Source organism: Centruroides sculpturatus, unplaced genomic scaffold (genome assembly GCF_000671375.1).
Source record: "Centruroides sculpturatus isolate CEXI.00-Female unplaced genomic scaffold, Cexi_2.0 scaffold389, whole genome shotgun sequence".
NCBI classification, from domain to species: Eukaryota; Metazoa; Arthropoda; class Arachnida; order Scorpiones; family Buthidae; genus Centruroides; species Centruroides sculpturatus.
Genome location: NW_019384624.1, coordinates 144,116 through 168,768, shown reverse-complemented (window position 1 = coordinate 168,768; position 24,653 = coordinate 144,116). Strand labels below are relative to the sequence as shown.

The 24,653-nt window shown below is 27.6% G+C and overlaps 1 protein-coding gene across 1 annotated transcript in view; it reads right to left on the bottom strand.

Moving 5' to 3' along the window:
- Positions 1-214: 214 nt before the first annotated feature.
- LOC111625559 (potassium channel subfamily K member 1-like) overlaps positions 215-24,653 on the bottom strand; it is a 61,456-nt gene continuing 37,017 nt past the window's right edge. The window contains exons 2-5 of the mRNA XM_023368723.1: positions 5,986-6,126; positions 4,605-4,816; positions 4,317-4,503; positions 215-596 (exon numbers count right to left, since the gene is read on the bottom strand). Of these exons, the coding sequence (XP_023224491.1) occupies positions 349-596; positions 4,317-4,503; positions 4,605-4,816; positions 5,986-6,126 (788 nt within the window). The 3' untranslated portion in view covers positions 215-348. The remainder of the gene's footprint in view (positions 597-4,316; positions 4,504-4,604; positions 4,817-5,985; positions 6,127-24,653) is intronic.

Sequence of the window (24,653 nt, the reverse complement as noted above, 5' to 3'; positions counted from 1 at the left end):
ATTCCGAAGTTTCGGAATTCTCCAAGATCACAGTTTTGGAAATCCCTAAAGATATAACTCGTTGTTTGCTGTCAAGCACCTTGATACAAAAGTTTTTGTATAATATATCAGTGTCGGGAGGCAAAGTTATAAAATGTTCCAAACATCAAAATTTCAAAAAAGGAACATTAATTTAAAATTAAAAATATATCTATAAATTATTAAGATATTTTTCTTTTTTTTTTTTTTTTCATCTTCTGAAAAATAATTCAGGATAACAACGTAATTATATATTTACATTGCATCTCAAAAGTTATTGATGTCTCTCGAAAGCGATGGAGGGAATTCATGAAAATACTAATTAAGTCATCATGGATTTTCTTCTGGAGAGGAAGATGCCGGATGAGGTACGGCCTTCACGTGACGAATGGTCGGCTCGTCAATCTGCTGAGTGTATTTTGGGCCAAACATTCCCGTCGAAGGATGAAGACGCATTTTTTCGGGATCTGTAGATGCATCACTTTTTAATAAGAAGAAAAGGCTGAAATTGAGTTGTGGAATATCATATAGAGTTGCCAAGAAGAGCATCATAAATGTTAGACCAATAAGTAAAAATCCTGTAAGTAAATAAAAATATTGTATTTATTTTTTAACTATTAATTTAAGAGTATAATAACATAAAAATGTATAATCTATTAGTTTTAACTATGTTAAGATACAATTTATTTTAATTATACTACAGAAGAATATAATGTAACATCAACTATAAAAANTGATTATTCCGTTTTATATGAATTCCATGTTGTACAAGTCACTTAAATTTTACAAATACGTGAGCCGTTCACAGCCCGGTACACGTATTTGTAAAATCTAAGTGACTCGTACAACATGGAATTCATATAAAACGGAATAATCAATGATCTTATACGGGGGTCGACTGTATGTACTTTTTATATTAAACATCTGGTTTAAAACCATTTATAATTATCACCATACATGGTTTCTTTTTTCATGTTTTGGAAATTAACTATCATTATCTTCATGCCATTTATTCTATACTTCTGTGTAGATTATATTGTTTTTGGTTTTGCTCAATCCCTTGAGGTTAGAATTTTTGTAGATATTTTGCTTCATGCATTGTTCTTTTCCTTAAAATGAACTCTATTATTATATTATAGGTTACGTTTCTTGCAAATTAAGTTTTATTCCATTCATGCACAAGTTTTTAATTATAAATTTTTTTTTTACAAAACCTTTATTGACATAAAAATATAATTATCTTTACTACATTGTATTATAAGTTACAGAGAACAATTATGTAAACTATAACAGCTTATTTTTCCACATTGAACCAAAAGTTAACTAAATACATTAAATCAAAAAACCATCAGCCTGAATGAGAAGTCATCAAAAATATCTTTAATGTTTATTAAATATTTTCAGAATATATCACTTACAATTAAATTCCAAACAAAGAGAGTTATTTTGAAGAGAGAACATTAAAAAAGTTTCAAACATTGGAACAGTTAACAAAGTTTAATTTATTTACATAAATTTTATGACTTCTCACTANCCACTGATAAATTTATTCATAAGTTCTATATTAATTTTAAACAATTATTTTTAAATACGGTATTGATATATAAACATCTCAAAGTTTAATATTTTATAATGTAACCAAATGATTGCCAGATTTAAATCAGGCTACTTTATCACTACTACTAGTAATTAAATACGAATAACTTTACTCAGTATTTGATTATTAATAGTAGCAGTAAAGTAATCTGATTTAAATCTGGTAATTGTCTGGTTACAGAATTGAATTTTTAATTTGAATATTGTCATGTTTTGTACAGGATGTTCTGTTTAGAATTTTTTTGATTAATCACATTCACTTTATGGAAACACACGATAACAACATGAAGGTCTCTGAAAGTGATTGAAGATGTTCGTTGTTCCAATAAACATACCTGCTGTATTAAGTACAGAAGGTTTCTGCAAGTTATTATACAGTACTGTATGTAACTAAACATAAATTACAGTCAACCCTTTATGTCTGCTGATTCTACACCATGGATTCAATCAATTGTGGATCAAAAATATTCAAAAACAAATTCCAGAAAGTTCAACTTTAGTTTGCTTGTATTTCAAATATTCTGCATATCCCTCCTCATATAATTAATCAAAAGCAATCTGTAAGTGTTGAAAAACAAGAAAAAATATTGTTATTGCTTATATATACTAGTTATGCTTACAATGGTTGCATCTACACTGAACGTGTACAAATTTTCTCTTGTCATTATTCCCTAAATACTATTTACATTGTATTAGATATTAAAATCTAGAGTTGATTTAAATTTTATGGGAGGATAAGAAGATTTAAATTAAATTTAATTTATGTATTTATGTTTATCTGTAATCTTGTTAACAATTTTTGAATTTTAATTCAGATATACTATATATGATTGAATTGAATTTTAACACATGGCATTAACATACATGGCTATGGAAAAGATCTAGATTTTTCCCATTGTAAGTGGTGAGGGAATTATCGTTTAAACCAAGCAATTCATGTTAAATTATCAGGGTATTGATTTGAATTCACGTCCCTTAGGTCATTTGGACAATCCAACCCAAGTGATCTGACTGATTGTATATCCATTCAGTTCGTTGTTCAACTGAATAGATATGTTATTAATGTTGGATGTTGTTTATTAACAGATTAATTGCTCAATTATTACAATACAACACAAAATGAGTCTGATATAATTTGGCAATCATTTGGCTTTAATATACAACTATAGGGTTTGGATGTTCATATTTGGACATAAAATCATTTCTAAAGATGAATCTCATTAAAAAAATCTTTGACATCTTAGATTAATGTGTTTTTGCATTTGAAATTGAATTTGTGAATGTGAAATTGAATTGAGTTCTAGTTTAAATCCTAATGATACTATATAACATGTTGTATAGATGGCATGTTAAACAGCAATCAGTTATAGTGAGAAATATGAAATATGTAAGGATGTTATAGTATTTATATATATATATACAGCAGGCAGATGTGAATAGGATACAAGTTATAATATTATCATTGATTAACAAAATATATACCAATTAGATCATCGGTTTGACTTCAATTTTGGGCATAAGCCAGGAGTATATCCATAGGGAATATTTATCGTGCTGCAGCATCCCTTGATACCAAAGCAGTCAATTTTGTTACTTTAAAGTAAAAATATATATAATGCATGACTTCAATAGTTGTAACTAATTGTATATAAATAGAAAAAAAAGAAGAAAAATTTAAAGTGATATTTTTTGGAAACATGTGTTGAATAGTCTGGAACACATACGTAATTTCAGTCATTCATTTCTAGTGAAAATAAAAAAATGTAACGATTTTATACTTTTTTTAATTTCTTCTTTTGGAATCACTAACAAAACTGATTAAATACTAATTGAAATTCACACAATAACCTTCTTTTAAACCAGCAGACTAAAACACTTTAATTTACACTAAAACAAATGTTTTTGGCTCTTTTAAAAGGCTGTTACAAATAGAACTAATTAATTTGAAAACTGTTGTTTGGTGTAAATTAATTAAAGTAATTTAGTGTACTGTTTTACAAGAAAGTTATTGTGTGAGTTATTCTTTTGGAATCATGCCAAGTATAAATCATACTGTAATTTATATAATTCATAATCAACCTATCAATTCAAAATGATCAATTATCCATTTTACATCTTCCAATTAACAGTTTTGAAAAGTTAATGAAGAAAGAATGTTGTAAAAAGTTAGTTAACTAAGGTAATTCTAACTTAATTGAGTAATATTCTTCAAAAAACAATGGAGCACATGCCTTGGTACTCCTGAATCTACTTTGAGCAGCACCCATATTCTCAAAATCGTGGATATGCCAATGGTATGAGCTTTTGTGCCTTTTATATATAATTAGGAATTGTTTTTTGGAGGTTATCATTGTTGACACACGTTCCTAAATTAAAATACTACAAACATTAATTTATATTCTAAAAATGGATTTATTAATGAACCCAATCAGATATTAGATTATATGTAAGTGTATAATTTTAAGTAAATATTGAATTATTTTACACTAACGATAGACAAATTTGCCATTTTATAGTAAAATTTAATGAATATAATTAAATTTAATTAAATTAATTAGTTTTAACTAACTAGAAGAAAAGAGCAACCTGGAGTGCGATTTGAACCTGCAATTCTTGCAAGTCAGGCAGATAAAAGTCTTCGTCTGAATTGATTTATAAATTCATATTTTTTCATCCTTTATTCGTAACTAGACACAACCTACCTGTTGTACAAACTTTGTACAATGGTCTATAATCTTGATGCGAACTATCGCCTGGTATTAAGTCACCCAATCCAATAGTAGTTAGAGATATAAAACAATAATAAAGTGAATCCAGATAATCCCAGTCTGGTTCCAAATATGCAAAGATACCAGCAGGTATGAAGAAAAATAATACTAAAACTAATACCTGAAAAAAAAAAAAAGACAAAAAAAACCATAAAGTCATCATTAATATAAAAATAAATTATCTTTATTATCAATAATTAATTTAAACAAAATTAGACTTACTCCTACAACAGATAAATGAAGAATTCTGATATGAAATGCTTGATAAAGATGACCGAGTCGAGAATTCAAAAATTGAAGGCAGAGAGTGGTTGGGATCATTAGCCTTTCTACGTATGCTGTCAGTAATATTAGCGTAATTGGTATGCCGATGAGAGCATAGACAATGCAGAAGACCCGTCCTCCTTCTGATAGAGGTGTGACATGACCATATCCTAAAACATTTATGAATGAATTATGAATCATGTTTCATTAAATGTTTGGATTTAGTCTTTAAAATTATTTTATTGTTGTGTTAAGAATCCAGAAGAATCACTCCTCAACAACTTTTATTTAACTAATCATAATGTAGGATTCTACAGCAAACTGTATGTTCTTGTAATTCAATAAGATAAAAAAGGAAATTCAGTTTTAAATTATGAAATTTTAGAAGTTCTAGCTCAAATCAAAATGAGTTGGTTCCTATAAATAAATAAATAAAAAGCCATACATAAAGTAGATAATATTCAGTATGCAATATTGTATTTGGAATTCAAAAATTAAGGAAGCAGACAGCTGAATGGCCAGGCAGTTAAGGTGCAGTCTACTGTTCTGACAATCCAGGATCAAGTCTGGATACATAAAATAGTCCAGGGATTTTTGTGAGTGGTCTGTTCAGATATATTGGGTTCATCTCTCATTACTCAGCTGTCCCATTGTGGTCTTGCCAAACCCATGATGGGCTTGCTAAGCAGGTTTTCTTAATGTCCACACAGCAAAGAGAAAGTTTTTAAGATAATCCAGAAAGCATTTCCAATAAAAAATTGAAAGTTATAGCATCTTATAAATATCCTTCCTCTTCTATTCTTCCATCAAACTCTTTCCTTTTCATCTTAGTATCTTTCATGATGTTAATAGAAAATACTTTCTCCCTGTAGGGAAGCTATTCCCAATGAACTTTCCTTTTTCTTAATCTTTCAAAGTAACCTATGTTTTAAACTCATCTGTGATTATAAAAGTCTTCATTGTACAAATCATTAATATACTAAGTATTTTTGATAAGAAGACATAACATTGGTAAGCTTATTAACAGAATAATTGTAATAATTAATCAATTATTATAAAGAAAAACATTAATTATATAGATAAAGTAATGGTGTAATTACAATTTTTCAGCTAATTACATAATACATCTTTGTAGCATCTCATTTCTTGTTTTTTTTATGTATTATATTTGTCATAATTTGCATTACTTTACAGTTTCATTCAGTCTTTTGTATTTTCTCTAATTGTTCAGTCAAGTAGCATAGTAGTTATACCATTAATTACATGGATATTATGTAAAGAATGACGGTTAAAAATTAATTTTAAATTGATAAAAATGTTATATAAAATCCATAATTACCTATAGTTGTGATTACAGTGCTTGAGAAAAACAAAGACTGTCCAAAACTCCAGTTTGGTTCCATTGTAACATTATTAACTGCAGATACACCTCGATTATTAGCATTAATTACAGTCACTATGAGATATTCCAGCTCTTCATCTGAAAGAGATTTGGTTAAATATAATTATTTGAATATTTAATTTTAGTTATAATTATATACGGATACATGCAATTATCTGCATATTATGTATATACAGTCGACCCCCCTATAACACTGTTGATAATTCCATTTTATATGAATTCCATGTTGTACAAGTCACTTAGATTTTACAAATACGTGAGCCGTTCACAGCCCGGAACACGTATTTGTAAAATCTAAGTGACTCTTATAACATGGAATTCGTATAAAACGGAATTATCAACAGTGTTATATAGGGGGGTCGACTGGTATTAATTGTAACAACATTAAGTGATTCGTACACTAGAGCAACTATTTCATTCATTTATTACTATATGCTAATAAAAATTATTTTCTGGACAAACATTTTAAGTCTAGATAACCATCTTTGAGGAATAGAATAAAAGTAAAACAAGCTAAATTGGATATTCACAATCTGATCAGTCAGATAGAGTGCAGCACAGATCGATTAGGGTATGGACATCGGTCAGACTTATTTTTAGCTGAAATTCTCTCAAACATGGGTCTCGGTTCAAAAATGTTTGCGACCTTTTAAGCTAACAAACAGTATCCTGAATATAAATTAATTTTAATGCAGTATAATTCTCTTGAGAGAGAGAGTAAGTTTAATTTTATTTACAAATTGGGATTTTAAACTGATAAAGTAATACCTTAAAAAGTTTATAAAAAATTACCCAGTATACAAATTATTTTTTGAATATATTAATAAATAAATTTCAAATAGCATCACAAAACCAGCCTTCAGGAAAATGTCATTACAGAAATAAAATTTATAATGAGATGGATGGATGGGTAAGGAGTAAAGGTGTCATCCAGTTAAGTCCTTAACATGGATCTTTGGAAATTTTCATGGTTGGTTTACTTGGATACATTAGGTCTCATCCCTCGCATTACTGTGACTGACCCACGATTGGCTTAAAAAAAGATAGCTTGTAGGATGGACCGAGTTAAAAATGAGAGACAGAGAAAGAAAGAAATTTGTAATGCTTACATTCAAATCAAACATTACCAGATATTTTCATAAAAATATTTAAATCAAATATAAATATTGCAAATTTTATTTCTGTAATGATATAATATTGCAAGTTTTGTTTTCGTAATGATATATTCCATAACCTGAAAATATTTGGAACTCTTATTGTATTAAAGAATACTTGAAAGTAGTTTGTGTATTTTTTTTTTAAGATCCATTTATTCTGTATAATGGCTTACATGTTGAATATTTCATTACCCACTACATTTGCATTCACTTTTTATGATTGTCAATACACTCAAGTAGAATATTTATATATATATAAACTCGTAACTTGTTGAAATAATACAAAATATTTATGTTAGAATATATTAATACTTTCTTTATAAAACAGTCGTTACAAAAATCGGATTGGTTCGTTATTTTATCGACACACACACTTTTTTTATGTATTTCACTTTCTTATGAAACAATATTTTTCTTATTAATTAATAATTTACAGTATTTATAATATCAGACTTCACGGAATTCCACAGGGGTTAGTTTTTTTCTTATTCTTAAAATTTTTATTTGGAATAAATTATGCATAACGTGCAAACATAATAAATAATGCATAGTGAATAATAGATGATACCAATGTAAACAGTTACGAACAATCTCTTGGACTTTAACGCAATTGACGTCAAATTATCCGTCACAAAGTCAACATTTAATTAATTATACGTTTATATAAAATGAAATTATCATTGTAACAAGAGAATTCACTATAAATAGATCTATAAATTACTTGTTAGATTGTAACTTTCTCATAAATTCATTTATTAGAAAACAATTAGTAAAAGCGAATAAATGATTTTTATAAATTTAAAAAAGTCAGAAGTTTGTATATTTGAAAGTATCTTTAAATATTTTAAATATAAATTCTAAGGATAGTTTTGGGGCACAGTTGTACACAGCAACTTAAACAGATTGTCTCTCTCTCTCTCTCTAACTGGATGCGAATTTCGTCAAAAATAATTCTAAAAAATTTAAATGTTATGAGCAATTATTTCACTGTGACATTGTCACAATACTGGGCTGCAATTTTTAATCATATTTTTTAATTTATTTAATTTAAAATATATGCACTCCACCTTCAAATTAGTAATGTCTTGCTCCTGTACATCATACTTTTCCTTTAGCAATTGAGTTGTTTGCATTGGAAGTTTATAAATAGTTAATTGGGGCCTCCTGCACCTAAGGTTTCCATATCTGGTCTCATTGTTCATCTATCTAACTCCGTTCTCGAGATTAAGAAAAGACAGATGGACGACAGTGGAAATTTATAGGTCTACAATTTTTTTCAAATTGCAGCCCAACAATCTTAAATAACCTTTTCAGAATCAAGGTTTACTTCTAATTCATTTTTTAAATTATTTAAATTTACATTTTAGATTAAAAATATCATCAGATACTAAATATACTTTCAAATAATTAGTCGAATAGCATTGTTTATTTCTAAAAATACTTATTTAAAAAATCAATAAATTGCAATGAAATATTTTGTAAATAAAACAATAAATTTAAATTATGTATAATTGATAAGATTTCTGTTGTCAAGTGTATTGTTGTAATATAGAAAGTGTCGGAAATTATTGATTGAAAGTCTTTTTGTTCATTTGAAAACATCTGTTTCTGACATTCTAAATTTGTTTAAATTTTACAATTTTTTTAATAGCTTCATTTTATTTTATTCAATTATATATCATAATATATTATAAGAAGGAAAAACATTATGATTAATGTATATATATATTAGATTTATGGAAGAAAATTGTATTTAATATTGGTAGAACTTGTTTAGAAAATTAGATTTAAATTAGAATTTAAATGTAATTTAATGTATATTTTTAAATTATTTAACATATGTTTTATAATATTGATTTTTATAAAAGTAAAACGGTTCCTTGATTTATCTAAATATTAAATACGTTAAGTTTTTGAAAAAATTTTGCGACCGTTTTTGCTAATTAAAATGATTAGATATAGAATTACAGCAGGTTCCCACTTTTACAATTGATAAATTTTAAAATTGTGTGAATTACTGTATTTTTTGTTAGCCACAAGGAATAATCTGGATGGAATTTCCGTTTTTGCATAATAAAAGTGAGAAGATTGCTTTCTCGAAATGTGGCGAGAGAATTAAAATGACTTTATATATAAACTTTGTGTAGAAGAGGTATGTAAAACTCTACCTCTTGTGTATTGTAAAGCTGTCTTGTGGTATTATGAACTTATATCACATGATGGTTTTACATTATGCATTAGTGAAAGTTTGGAATATGGTGTTATTCTTCACTAGTAAAATTCTGTCATCATTGAGTTGAAGTATTGTTTCTTCTTTTATCCATATTAGCCAACATCCTAATATTGATAGTGTAAATGAGAGAAGGAACATTCCAACTCATCAGCTAAATCAATTTTCATATAAGTTAGATTCTTTTGAAATGGGCAAGATTGTTATAAAGTCTGTAACATGCTGATATCTTATGAAATAAATCAATTCATGTCTAAATGTTTTTAAAAATTTAGTTTAGAGCAGTGCAAATAATAATGTTGCTGAAAGTAGCTCGCTGAAAGAATTTGAAAAAAGAAAAAGTATTGTTGCTGAAATAAAAACAGTCTACACTCCCCTTAAGAGCAACATTCTCAGCAATAGGAATCCTATGTTGAATAACAGTATATTCAAAGAAATTTCCACGAAGAACAAGAATAATGGTAAACCAAGAATTTCATCAAAGAGGAAAAGTCTAGAAAATGATAGAAGTAAGGCACATGCAGATTTTTCAAAGAATAAATTTGAAAATAAAGAACAGAAGATTTTAAATAAAACTAAACACATCATTATTAAAGCAGAACCTATTTAAATTTGATAAAAAAAACTTATATTCTAGAAAGCTATAGTATTGAAATTCTCTCTTTCTAAAACAGTAGTTTTGATATTGTAGCTTTGTTACAAGTTATTTAAATTTAATGATATATCATTATCGTGATGTAGAAAGAGCATTATCAAAATTACTTCACTTTTCATGACGAGTAAGAATTTTTGTCTAGAAGGCAGAAATTATTCTTAGTCTCAGAAGAGAGAAATCTCATTGATCTGTCTGTAGAAGTTGCAAATGAACCAAAATTTGCTTTCGTCAAATCTTTCAGTAAAATATCAAAATTTACGTAATTTATATAATTTAAAATTAGTGAGAGGAAAGTTTGAGTTTATTTGCTAAGTTAGTCAGAATAAGTAATTCAAATTTAGTTTGTTTTTTAAACATATGACATTTTTATAAGAAATATCCAAAAGGACTTATCAGTAATAAACTAATTGTATATCATGATGTCTATTGTATACTGAATTTATTAGATCGTCATTGTCATCATTTAGCATTCATGAGCCATGAAGGTTTGTTGCTGCCTTCATCAATTGCTTCATCTCCTAATTTTCTGCTTCTATCTCAGTTCTTTGTTCTGCATCTTTCTTTATCCACTTTTCCTTACCTTCTCTTGTTCATCTTCTTCTTTGTCTTGGTTGTTGGCTCATAATTGAAATATTTAAAACTTTATATTTTAATTTTTATGTACACTTAAAAATTAAAATATAAAGTTTTAAATTAAACTTAATAAGAACTTAATAAGAACAGTTAACAGACTTTTGGGAATATGTACACTTACATATTCCCAAAAGTCAGTTAACTGTTCTTAAAACAATAAAATATATTCCTGACATTTTATACATGTACAATATTTTATATTTATTTTATTTTTAAAGAATTTAAAAACAAATATATCTATTAATAAATTTGATATGGATGTTAAAATGTTAAATAAAAATATAAATAAATAATGACTTTTGTTAACAACCATTCGATTATTTTAAAATAAAATAAAGAACTTTTTTATTGAAAATGTAATTTCATCTTTGTTACATCAAAAGCTTTTTTGTTCATATAAAAATTGATTGATAGTTTTTGTTTGCAGTTTCATTTTTTATACCAAAGAGACTTTCAAAATAATAAAAAACAAAATTGTATTTTTCAATTAAAGATTTAAAATATTTATTTTAAAAATAATCTCGGGTGTCTTCTGGGAATTATTTTTTTATTTTTTAAGTTATTGTTTGTGATAAGTTTTTCCTATTCGCTTTTCTAATTGAACTTGTTTTGAATTGGATGAAAATCATTGATTTTTCTATTTTAGTGAAATAATTTCTGCAGAGTGTACTTTTAAAAAATATATAAAAATTTTCTTTTTTATTTTTGGTAATTTTATTTATATTTTTATTTCAGTAAATATATCGCAAATAAAATTAAAATCTCTTTGTTAAATCTGTTTACCAGTAAGATAACAAATCATAAAAATAAATTTTGAATTGGGTGATGTAAATGATAAAATGCCATTTTACACAGGAAGAGTGAATAGCTTTTGATTTCATTCCTCACTACCTTCAAATTTAATTTGTAATCTTTTAATGAATTATTTTTCCAATATATATTTAAATTAGCTTTCTTCTCCTCTTCTTCTTCCTTCTTTAACTCTTCCTTCTCTCTTTTAGCTTAGTATTTATCCCACTTAATCACAGAATCAGTTGTTTATTTGTGCTAATTTCACCATTTTATCTAATCTTTTAGTGTGTTTGTAATGGTCATAAGCAATCGGTCATTCAATCAAGCTTGTGTATCTTCGGTCGGTCTCTTTGTTCTCATCCTTCTGTGATTTGTTCCATTACCAACTTTGCCATAGAACTCTCATGGTCGCATAGCAAATGACCATATCATATCATTACATTATATCATATCAGGCATGACTCCTCTGTTTTCTCATTATTGGTGCAATGCCAAGAATCTTACAAAGGAAGATTCAAGAATAAATCTTAGAGAGACAGTAATGAGCTAGTGAGAGAATTCATGTAATAAAATATAAACAATATTTTAAAGAAATAATGAAGTTCTCTTAACAATAAAGAGTATTAAGAGATGATGATTGCCTTATCACATCCTCTAGATTTGTCTCTAGAATCATATACAAGTCGACCCCCTATAACATTGTTGATTATTTCGTTTTATATGAATTCTATGTTGTACGAGTCACTTAGATCTTACAAATACGTGTGCCGGGCTGTGAACGGCTCACGTATTTTTAAGATCTAAGTGACTTGTACAACATGGAATTCATATAAAACGGAATAATCAATAGTGTTATAGGGGATTGACTGTATTTCTATATTTGATATTGAATTCGGTTTTGTTATGCCAAGTGACTATTGCAGCATATTAATTTCTATGGCATGAAATATCTGTTTATGTTTCTTGGTAATCAACATTATGCTCTATACAATGCTACTTATGTAAATTTTGATTGGTACAGTACATACATATGTATATAATACATAGGGTGGCCAGAAGTTATTTAACTGAGATACTTTTAAGTTACATATTTGGTTAACTGATTTTTGGCCATCCTGCATCTGCATGAGTGTGTTACTTAATTGACTTATAAAAAAATAAACAAACACTGCAAACTTATAGGGATTGCTTATAAAATTGATCTCTAAGTCACCAAGTTTGTGAATTTTATTTAATTAAAAGTATTAATTAATTAATACATGACCAAGCATAAAAAATAAAATGTATTTAATTTTAAAAATTCTTTAATTATAATCTGTACCGATAAACATTATTTAAACATAAATTTGCATTCAATGTAATTATTGATTTTAGTCAATTTAAATGCTAAATATATGCATTTGATTTAAATTTATTCTAGTAAATTAACTTCTGTTGCTTTTATTGTATTGATTTATTAAATTTTTCAAGTTATTTGATTTAATTTTTATTGGATTATAGATTTTTGTAAATTGAATATTTAAACAGATAATTGGGGATGAGGATATAAATGATGATAGAAAATAAATTATAAATAGGTCAATTAAATCTTTATTAAAAAAAAAAAAAGATGGAAGAATTCCTCATTGTTTTCAGTACAAAATACTAAAATTTTTAGTAAATATTTGTGGCATTACAATTGCAATATCATAAATATTTACTAACAAAATTGATATTGTAATTGCAATTGCAACTGAAAATTAAATCTTGCGTAGCTGTGAAATATTTAAAATTAAATGTTATTTTTTCTCAATAACAATGCCATTTTCAGGTATTTCCAACAGTAGATGTTTGATAGTAAATGTACTACATTAAATTTAATGATTTTTAAAGCTTTTCAAATATTAAGTCAAGCATCAGGTAACATACATTTTGTATGATGATATATAAATTATGTATATTTAAAGATTTTAAACAGCGTAATTCTTTAGTATCATGTAAACTATAAGAAATAATATTTTAACTTAATTAAATACACATACAAAGACACAAATAATTAATCTACTGTAATTTAATATTTATAATAATTATTATTATATCCATAATTGATGGTTGGATATTTGAAGCAGTTGAATTGCATGCCTTCTACTCTGAAGGACCCAAGTTTAAATAAAATTAAGTTCACATCAAATCTTCAAAAAGTTTCATGAGTAGTCTGATTCCATTTCTCATCTGATTACCCTTTTGCAAGCCATGACATGAATGAAACCTTTGTGTCCACAAGGTAGAAAGATTTTAAATATAGATATGCATTCATAATGAAATTTATGAAGTGAAAATGATGTCAGCCCACCACCAGAGGTTTGAGTTCTGGTTGAACTTTTCAGAAATTTTTATTGATCCAAATATGTCAACTCCCATCAATTATTCTATTGTAAAAGTTTAAAAAATAGAGATGACATGTTTATATCGAATCTGTCTGTTTCGTGTCCCATTATTTAAAATTCAAAATTAAATTACTATTGTTAATTCATCTCATACTGAATTTTTAAATGCATTTTTAAACATTTATTTTACTAACAAAATTGATCCTCTGTACAGAATTACACGCATTTTGTATTTATAAAAAATGATAAATCAAAGTTTAAGAAGTAAAAAAATAGAAAAAATAAAACTGAGATACAAAAAATAGAGATATCGCGCATTACTCACATTCGTTTAATTATAAATGTAATATGATATGTAAAATTAATTACACTGTTACTACAGTAAAAAAAGAATGTTATTAATTACGCAAGACAGACATTAAATATCTTTGTGCTTTAAGTTATCGATATGTTATGTTAAATTTTAAAGGACGGTTAATTAAAATCTCGAAAATGTCAAACAATTAATTATGGTAGAACAACAACTAATACTGTATTAACTGAATAATTGATTATATTAAAAACACAATAAATTCTAAACGCTCCGAAAAATGTTTAATTTAAGTAATTAATAACATTTTTAATATAACTCGGTAATTTAGTAAAATTTAATATAATTAACTAATTTTGATTAATAGTTTAATATAAATTAGATTCTGTAATTATTATTTTTTAATCATAAATGTCAATGAAAAAGTGGATTAAACAATTTTTAAACTTGTAATATTGTTAGAGATGTAGCTTGAATTTCAGATGCATGGTTGCAATCTATATATATAATCGAGATGGGTTAATAATAATAATAATAAGCACAGAGCCCAAACGGTTAGGAATTGAAAGTTGAAATTTGGTACACAGTTAGCGTACGTCACAAGAACGCACACTAAGAAGGGATTTTTCGAAATTCCCCCATGGGGATAGGGAGAGGATTAAGGCTTACCCTGAAGAACTCGGCTTATATTGTACTATTTTAGATGCAGTTTTTTTGCATTTTTGACTGCGTTTTAGTAGGGTACCATGGGGGATGAAAGAAGTGTATTCCTTAACAATGGAAGTGTTAAGAGAAAGTGGCATGCAAGATTTACAGGTGCAGATGCAGTTTTTATGTTTTGTGGGAAATCGAACATATTTTTAGACCCATTTAAAAATTTTCTAATTAGTCTGGAAATGGGGGACCTAATTCTTGCATTCTGTGAAAACAGATAAGATTGGCTATAATGTAATTATCTTTATATTCGCTATCATTACTTTTTGCCTGAGCAACGCCAGGCTTATCTGCTAGTATATATATAATCGACATTACCCACATGATGATGTTGACAAATAAATACACCCAACATAATGGCTATATAGCTGTTTGGGTTGACATTAATCCATTAATGTTATTCAAATATTTTAGTATTCCAAATGAAAATAATAAAAATGGACAAGTTTACAATTCTTCACATATAAGTTACATTAAAAGGAATGATGTATAAAAAGAAATTGATTAATTAATGATCTTACATTTGAAGAATATAGTATAAACAAACTAAAATCTTCAGAATATATAGTGAAATACCAGCAGAAATAAAAAAGAAAATATATAATATAACAGCCATCCAGCTATGGAGGTGAAGTAAGAAATATCGAAATTTGTTCAGTAACAAAAATTCTTATATAATCTGCATTCAAATATTTTAAATAATACTGTAAAATAAATAATGTAATATTATATTTTATCTAATAATGTATTCCTGTATAATATGCTCCCTGTAACATGAATTTATATAACAAGACAAAAAATTGTGACTAGTACTCATACAAAATTCTAATTTTGTCATCCAGAGTTATTTGTTTTCTTCTTCAATTTCTAGGCCTGGGTTTAAATTTGCATAAAATTGTCTGATAATGCCTGTCTCGATAATGTGTTTTCCTATAAAGCAGAACATATCCTCCACATTGTATGGATCTCTACTATTATATTATATTATAATAATAGATTACATCAAATAATGGTATATAACAAGTCTATTAGTATGATTTCTAAATGTATACATTTATACATTTAGAAATCTTACTGTAAATCTTAAACAACATGTGTATATGGATGCATATTACAATATCAAAATAAAGTAAGACAATGATTTATAGTGATGTATGCCAATAATTAAATATAAATTTCTAAAACTCTGCTATAATTATTCTGTGTAGTATCTACTGAATAAATTCTAAAATAAATTCAATGATAACTTTAAAATATATGTAATATTTTTTATTTATTAAATATACATGAAAAAGAAAATATACGAAAAGTTTTGTTATTCTTTTTCTTCAAGATTTAATGATAATTTTTATTTTTCATTGAATTTGTTTTAAAATTTATTCAATAGATACCACACAGAATAATTATAGCAGAGTTTTAGAAATTTATATTTAATTATTGGCATACATCACTATAAATCATTGTCTTACTTTATTTTGATATTGTNTGTGACGGACGAAGGGATGAAAATATTAGCTTGACCTTTGGTCATTTTACAATTTTGTCATTTGACTTTGATTTTTTTATCAAGAGCTATCATAAAAATTGTTTCCCATGGACTTGCTTCCTTATTGAGGATGATCCATCTAGTTATTAATGTAAAACCCGGAACTTTTGATAAATTTCCAGTATTGGACGCCAGGCCATTGGCAACAAACTCCTGACCTCATGGAAAAACCCCAGAAGGAAAATACCCAATAACCAGGGAGAGCGATGAAAAAAAATCAAGTCAGTCATCCTCCAAAGTCCGTCCACAAAGGTCGCCTCAAAAGTGTGTTAAAATACTGTTCCTCCATCGATATCAACTTACGGATACCTATCATGCCCAAGTTCCTGACTTATTCTACCTCCCCCCGAAGACCTGTTACCCGAATTTTAAAAAAAACCCCATGATACCTCTTCCCGAAGACCTGTTACCCGAATTCGAATAAAAAGACCCCTCAATCACCTGAAGAATTCACCGAACATCCGAAGAAGCCCACGTTTGAGTCATCGAGTCATCCATCCTCAACTTTATAAGGTATTTATTCACACGCGAGTCATTTGTAAACTCTCTCTCTCTCGCAACCACTAAATTTAAGAAAATATGGAAAAGATTGTATATCGTATATTCCTGCCCATTAAAATTAATTTGTTATTGTTTATTAATATGGAATCTGAGTGGATCGCTTCCTTGTTTCTCTCTCCTCACCTCTACTCCAAATCCAACCGCTCGCGTGACGTAAAGTTGTGATTTCCGAGTCCTGCAAGACTTGGTGGTGTCACATCCTGACGCGGTGTCAAAGAGACCGACCCTACGGTCACACTAATATTTTAGATTATTTCAACAATATTTGAAAGTCTGCAGGTCTGTTGCTTACAATATGCAAACACACATTTGCAACATTATCGTTTTTAGATTACGGCAACAAAAAATTACACAAGACTCCGAGTGAAAAGCTATAAATAAACTGATGTAATTTTAAATACAGTATTTCAAAAATGTTACTGTATTGAATTCCATTTTTAAATTCTAATGCATATTTAATATCATCCTTAGCCATTTTTCTTTTGAAATATTCTTGCAAGCTACCATATAATTTACATTCAAAATTTTACTCTTTAGCATTTACTTAAATTATAAATTTCATTGGAATCAAATTATTTTTTAATTTATTCTTATTTGTAATACTTTTTACTTTAAAATGTGTGTCTAAGATGTAAAGAAAATAATCTTGTGATAGTAACTTATAGTAGAATGAAAATTTTTTCTTTTTAATTTGATAAGCTATTCTTTATAGATATGAAATCTATGAAATGAAATATTTTTTTGTATTCTGACTTATTGGAATAGTTAAAACAACCATTGTACTACAAGCTTAGATGAATAACAATTGCAGACAGCTAAGGCAAAATATTGTTTACCTTCCAACATGTGACTTTTTCCCATAAATCGATTTGCAGTAACGTCCATTGTGTACGTTTTAACAGTATGCACTTGATGAATAAAACAATAGTTTTCTAACATTTGCAATATTAATAGTAGCATAAGGCATACCTTTTCATTGAAATTATTTTTAATTTAATATTTTATTAGGAAAGATCATAACACTTTTACTCTTTTTACACTCGAACATATGCCTTCCCTGCCTCTCCCTTTTAAATTGTAAATGTTTTTGAAACAAAGTATTTTTGTATTTCTCCTGTTGTCGGTTTTACTTCCATCAAACATTCTTTTATAATTTGAAGTTTTTGATTGAATTTGACAGAATTGTATTGTAATTGATTGAGTTTGATAGAATTGTAATTCTATCAAACAATTTTAGTATTTATTATGTAACAATTTTTAACAAACAGTTTCAGAATTCCAATTTGAATTGCATTTCTTGTAGCAGAAACATTTTAGAAAATTGAGGCACTTTGGACTAAACCTTAAACAGTTTGAATAGGATATATATATATTTGAGAAGCTTCCTTAATATCTTTATAGAATTATAAAATTATAACCTTTTTTATACAAAGAAACAAACTAAACGAATTTAGTTACATAAACTTTACAGAGAATAATTTATTGGAATGAGAACTAAGAGCAGTCTCATGTACAATAAATGAAGCTACAGTTAAGCCCTTAAATAACTTATTAAAGTTCACTAAACACAGCTAACTGTAACCCAAAGCAAGATTATGATCTGGTAAACGACGAACAATGAATGCTTTATGAAACTGTTCTATAGTTGAAGTAATATTAAATAGTATAGCATCAATGAATCACTATGGAAACAACGATAAACAAAATGGAATTATATCATTAAAGATTGATTTTTAATTTTAATTTTAAAATAGATTTTTAATAATAAAAGTTATTTACAAAATGGAAAGATATTCTAAATTTTGAATTTTCTTATCAGATTGACTTGTTTTTTTTATTTGTATTAATACTTTTACTTAAGCAGCTATATCACAGAACCGTAGAGTGACTATGATATAGGAGCAACAACGATTACAAGATGGTGCAATATTTATGAAATGTTAATTTTTAATTTAGAAAATAAATGATAAAATATTTGATTGTACAACATTAAAAAAGGATATCTGTGAAAGCCATTTTTTTATTACTACTTTCAAGTTTTGCTATGTAAAATGGTTTAATACTCATTAAAATATGATCAGTCTCTTATACTGAGATATACAAGAAATTATGGGATAGAAATTGAGATATCTCGCATTCAGATTATGCTGAGATCTTCAACAACGACTATAGCATTCTCATTTCAGAGTACAGGTATACCTCGCCTTACGTCGGTAATTGGTTCCAGGAAAACGACGTAAGTCGAATTTACTTGTCTCCGAATCTACTTGTCACTAGGCTAAACCATAAATTACCATTCCCAGTTCTGTATTTTATTTATTAATGCATTTTTAATAATATATGGTTAATGAGGATCTATTTTAAGCTTACAAACAAATTTTAGTTTTTAATATAGTACAGAAAAAAGTAATCTAAATTTACAAATGCATGTACTGTAAATACAGTACATACTTGTAAATGTATATATTTTAATATGATTTTATGTGCTTTAAACGCTTTTCTAGTGATATTACGACTTCAATATTTGTGGCGGACAGACGTAAAGTCGAATAAAATGACTTAAACTTGATTTTTATTTTTTCATATACTTTTTCAACAAGCGACGTATAATCGGGAACGACGTAAGTCGAGGTATGCCTGTATAATGTGGAAATCTGACTTAATAATTGTTCATCCAAAATTGAAATTTTGGTAGTTGTCATTTAGACATGAAAAAACTAAATAATCATAGCTTGAGTTCAATATTCTGCTTCCATAATGCAATCTAATTGCAACAAGTGACAAACAATAATTTTATATTGTTTTATATTTAAAGATGCAAATTTTTTATGTGGTTTGTAATTTCAATTATTACTTAATATAAAACACAATTGTCTTTATGTGCTGTAATTTGTTAATAATGTTAAGGTCTTGTTACAATTCCTAAATATTTTCTTCTCTTCTAAATGACCTGAAAATGTCTAGAATTTTTAATTAATGTACAGTTGCCTGTATCTATTTTTGGATTATAAAAAGTTATATATCTTTACAATTTTATCTAAGTATTATTAATTAAATTTGTGTAGCCTATAAAAATCTAAATAAAATTGATATTATTGAGTTTGTTACACATTCCACAGCAACCTTTGACATTGTCTCTACTTTCAAGTTATTTATTTGTCTGGTCAATTTTGGCTCTGGGCCAGACGTCTAATGTCAAGAACTTGGCTACAGACACACTTACCCACAATATCTACAACCTTGACTTCGATATTTAATTTTTTCCTTCCTGTATTTGTAGAGAAATTCTAATTACAATAAAATTTCAATTGCAAGAAATTTAGAAATCTGAATGAAGTGTTATCTATGATAAGATACTGATAGGTTTAAGAATTGATTTAATATCAGAACACATTTTGAATTCTGTTTAAATAGTTCTTTTTATTCATTTTGGATAGGGTTGCATTTTCTGTAGTATTTTTAGAATTTTGGCTGATGAATGAGTTATAACAATTACCATATCTATATTTTCTTTCTATTCTTGAGAAGAAACTAGGCAAAGTTTGCAACCGAACAGCTAGTCGTTGCTGGATACACTAGTTTTATTGGATTTGCTGATGGACTGACATAATATGCCAACAAGTGATGGCATTAAATTGCAAGATGCTGTTGTCTTATCTTTTCCCAGAGTCAGATGGCTCTGGCCAGTCCTAAGTTTGAATTAAAAGAGACACTAGGAAGGGTATATGGCTATAAAAATTAAATTAAATTAGAAAAAAGAAGCAACCATACAGTGAATGATACTACTAATAGTGAAGAAGAAGTTGGAGAGAAATATAATTAGTTTTTTTATAAATTCAGGAATACAGGAATTTATTAATATGACAAAAAATCATTGTGCATTAACAAGAAGTATTTTATATTTTTGCATCTAAATTGGATAATTGTAATTCATTAACTGTCAGTAAAAGCTCTTTGGACGTTAGACTTCACTATATTGATTATAGACAAAAAATATACATTTATTATATAAAGCCTAATTCTTGTCTTTGGATAAGATCTTGTCTTGGAGTACTTTACATAAGAGTTGTGGATACAAGATTTGTTTCAAGCTGCTTTCTTCTAGAAATTTCTAAATTACAGTGTTAATCTTGGCAAGAGTTTGTTATTAAGATATACAGCGCAATTATCTATTAATTATCTTACTAATCGCACAATTTTGATTAACTGTTAAAATAATTAATAGATGGCGACTCTATCTATTTTCGTAAGAAGTTTTTATAGTTAATTTCTTGATAGCCTGGTAAATAGTCGTGCAATTGTTTATAGTTTAGTTTATTACACGATGTTTTGCACTCTTAATATAATTTATTATGCTTCTAGACTCAACATTGTTTGCTTTATTTAGTTAATTGGATTTTGTTAATGTTGATGGAATAAAGAAAATTGACAAAATAAAGACAACACATATATTATATTAAATCATTATGTAGTATACATATATCTTATTACTATCTTTATANGTACTGTGTGTATATATATATATATATATGCACAATCAGAAAAGCATAGAATAAAATAATTGTAAAAACAAACATTTTACTACTTCTACTTGTATAAAATGATTGCAAGGTCCTTATGCATATCATTGCATCCAGGATCTGTCATTTAGCAAATGTCTTGAAGACAAATTTAGTGGATGATGAATTGCACTTGGAATTGAAAGTTCAAACTTAACAATAACATCCATCTTAGTGTGATATATAAACTTAACAATGTGTGACAGTGAATTCTGATGAGCATCACAAAAGATAACATTTCTCAACTTCATTTTACAACAGTTGAAGATTTAAGTAGCAATTAACAATTACTTTAATGACTTTCATTTGTCAACATGGAAAAACATGGGTTAAAAAATTTAATTTGTTTGGAGAATGGAGGTAACACCCAGATGACTTCTAATTAGGATGCATTGCAAGTTTATAGCCACTCTGTAGTTATGCTTAACTGTAACCGATAATGATAATGTAAATATTAGTATACAAAGTATAGCAAGCTCACAGATTTTATGATAAAACGACCCAACTGAAAATTCAAAAATCTAAAAATAGCCTTTAGAACTGTTTGTGTACAAATCTTGTTTATTCTAGGTGTATTGCTAGTTAGAGAACACTATTATTAGATAGTACTTTCATAACATACTTGAAAATAAAGTTTTCTGTAGAAAAGTTCTGATTATTTATAATTTCGTTAGGAATTCATTAAAATTGTAAAGTTATTAAAATAACAGCTGAAAAATACTTTAAACTTAAAATATGAAACATCTGTGTTTATATATCACATAAAATTTATAGCCCTAGCCAAAAAATATTTTTATTTAAAAATTGTGTAATTTGATAATGAAAATTTTATTAATTTTTGTTATTTGATGATAATTTTTATTTTTCATTGAATTTGTTTTAAAATTTATTCAATAGATACCACACAGAATAATTATAGCAGAGTTTTAGAAATTTATATTTAATTATTGGCATACATCATTATAAATCATTGTCTTACTTTATTTTGATATTGTAATATGCATCCATGCACATGTGTTGTTTAAGATTAACAGTAAACTATTTATATTAAATTGAATTATTATGTATTTGCGATCATTTTAATTATACCTAATTTATATTTTAAGCTGAACAGGAGTTTCAAAAAATGATTTATAAAGAATACAGATTAACCAAGGTTTAAGTTTATACATCTGTCTAGGCCTGTCTTTGGTACATGTGAGGCCCTGGACCATGAAAAGCTTGGAGGCCTTTAAGGAATTTTTAATAGAGGGTTAATGTCCATAAATTTTTCAATTAGCTTTTCTGCTAAACATATTGTTATATTTATGTGTAATAAAATTTATCAAACATATCTTTTGATTGTTTACTGTTTATAATAATTTTATTATTTGTTGCTCTAGTCAATTTTGCATATTTCTGAGGTCTCGAATGTTAGGAGGCCCAATGTCTGGAGGCCCCTGGGCCCAGCCTGGTAGGCCCACACCTAAAGACAGGCTTGCATCTGTCATAGTGAGCAATTTGGAATAATAGGAAAACATTCTACCCTCTCTACTCATCATATTAATCTTATTCAAATCATGACAAGTAATTTAAAGTAAAGTTAAACAAAAGCAGACAATTAAAATTGTATTCAAAAGGGGGACATCACTGATAAAAGGACGATGGGAGGACAGTTAGAAAGTTAATATAGGCTAGTATGCTATTCACGCCAAATAATATTAATTGGTAATTAAAACTCGCTGTGTTTAGCGTTACTAATCGTTTTTTCACTCGTTTGAGCGCTTTTGACAAATATATTTCCGTCATCTTCAGGCGAATAGAAAGTTTGTTTATATAGTAAGCTCCATGCATAATAATTTACTGTTGAAGAGAGGAACTCTAATGAAAAACTGCCAACCACGAACAAACTGCCAGTCTATATATATATACTGGATGACTATAATTAAAGCATCCCTATTTAACACTGTCTGAAGGGATATATAGTAGTCCAAGCTCAACCAAATTTTGTGCTGACAATTCCAAACATGTAAAAGAGATTTCCACAGGAAAAAATTTAGTTTCAAACTTGTCACTGTGGGACTTGTGGTGCAAAAAAAATATATAACATATGCAAAATGCACATGTGCTTTGGTCAGTATCCGGGTATGAAACTGCAGCATATGAAACACTATTCATATTATTGCAGATCAGCAGTGGCACGAAAGTGTCTGAACATACCTTGCTTGTAAAGCTGTTTAAATTGAAAGCAATGCTAATGCTGCAAGTGTGCTTTGAGAGTTATGACATCATAAAAAATTGTATGGAGATTTTTTGCCATTCAAAACATCACAAGTTCTGTAGTGATGAGTTTTGGAAGTAATTTTTTTCCACGTGGAAGTCTTTTCTACGTATTTGGAAATGTCAATATAAAAAATTTGGTTAAGGTTGGGCTTCTACATTCCAGACAGTGTTGAATAGGGACTTTAGTTATGACCACTCTGTATATATGTGCAATGCATATATATACAGTAGATCCCCCTATAAAAGCGTTTCCTATAGTTATGATTCCTATAAAAATTGTGGCATTATCCGTAAACAACGGTAAAAATAACTCCTATAATACGTAAAACGTCATCAGGCAGCCGAACTACTTACCCGCCGTCCGTAGCGCCACGCTACGGAGAGATTTCTATCGTCTGGACAGTATTATATAAATTATATATAAATTAGGTACTGTACATATAATTATATATTAATTATATATAAATTAGGTACTGTATATATAATTATATATTAACTTAATTTATTGTAACTTTATTATAATTAAATATATATTTTTCGCCGTCTAGCGTCACGCTACGGCGAGTTAGGCGACCTATCGTCTGTTTAGTACTGTAATTTTATACATTTCTTGTGAAAGAAACATTTCTTATTTAACGGCCATAAAAATTATTTATATTAATGATGTCTCCAAAGGTCAACGAAGTTTTAGCAGAAAAATAATATCAGAAATAGCGGCCGCAATTTGATGCGCTGTTCCGCGACGAAACCAAGCTTTAGCAACGAGCGTAGTCAAAGGGTACACACTCGGTAAGTAATCCTACAATTTTTTGTTTATAAC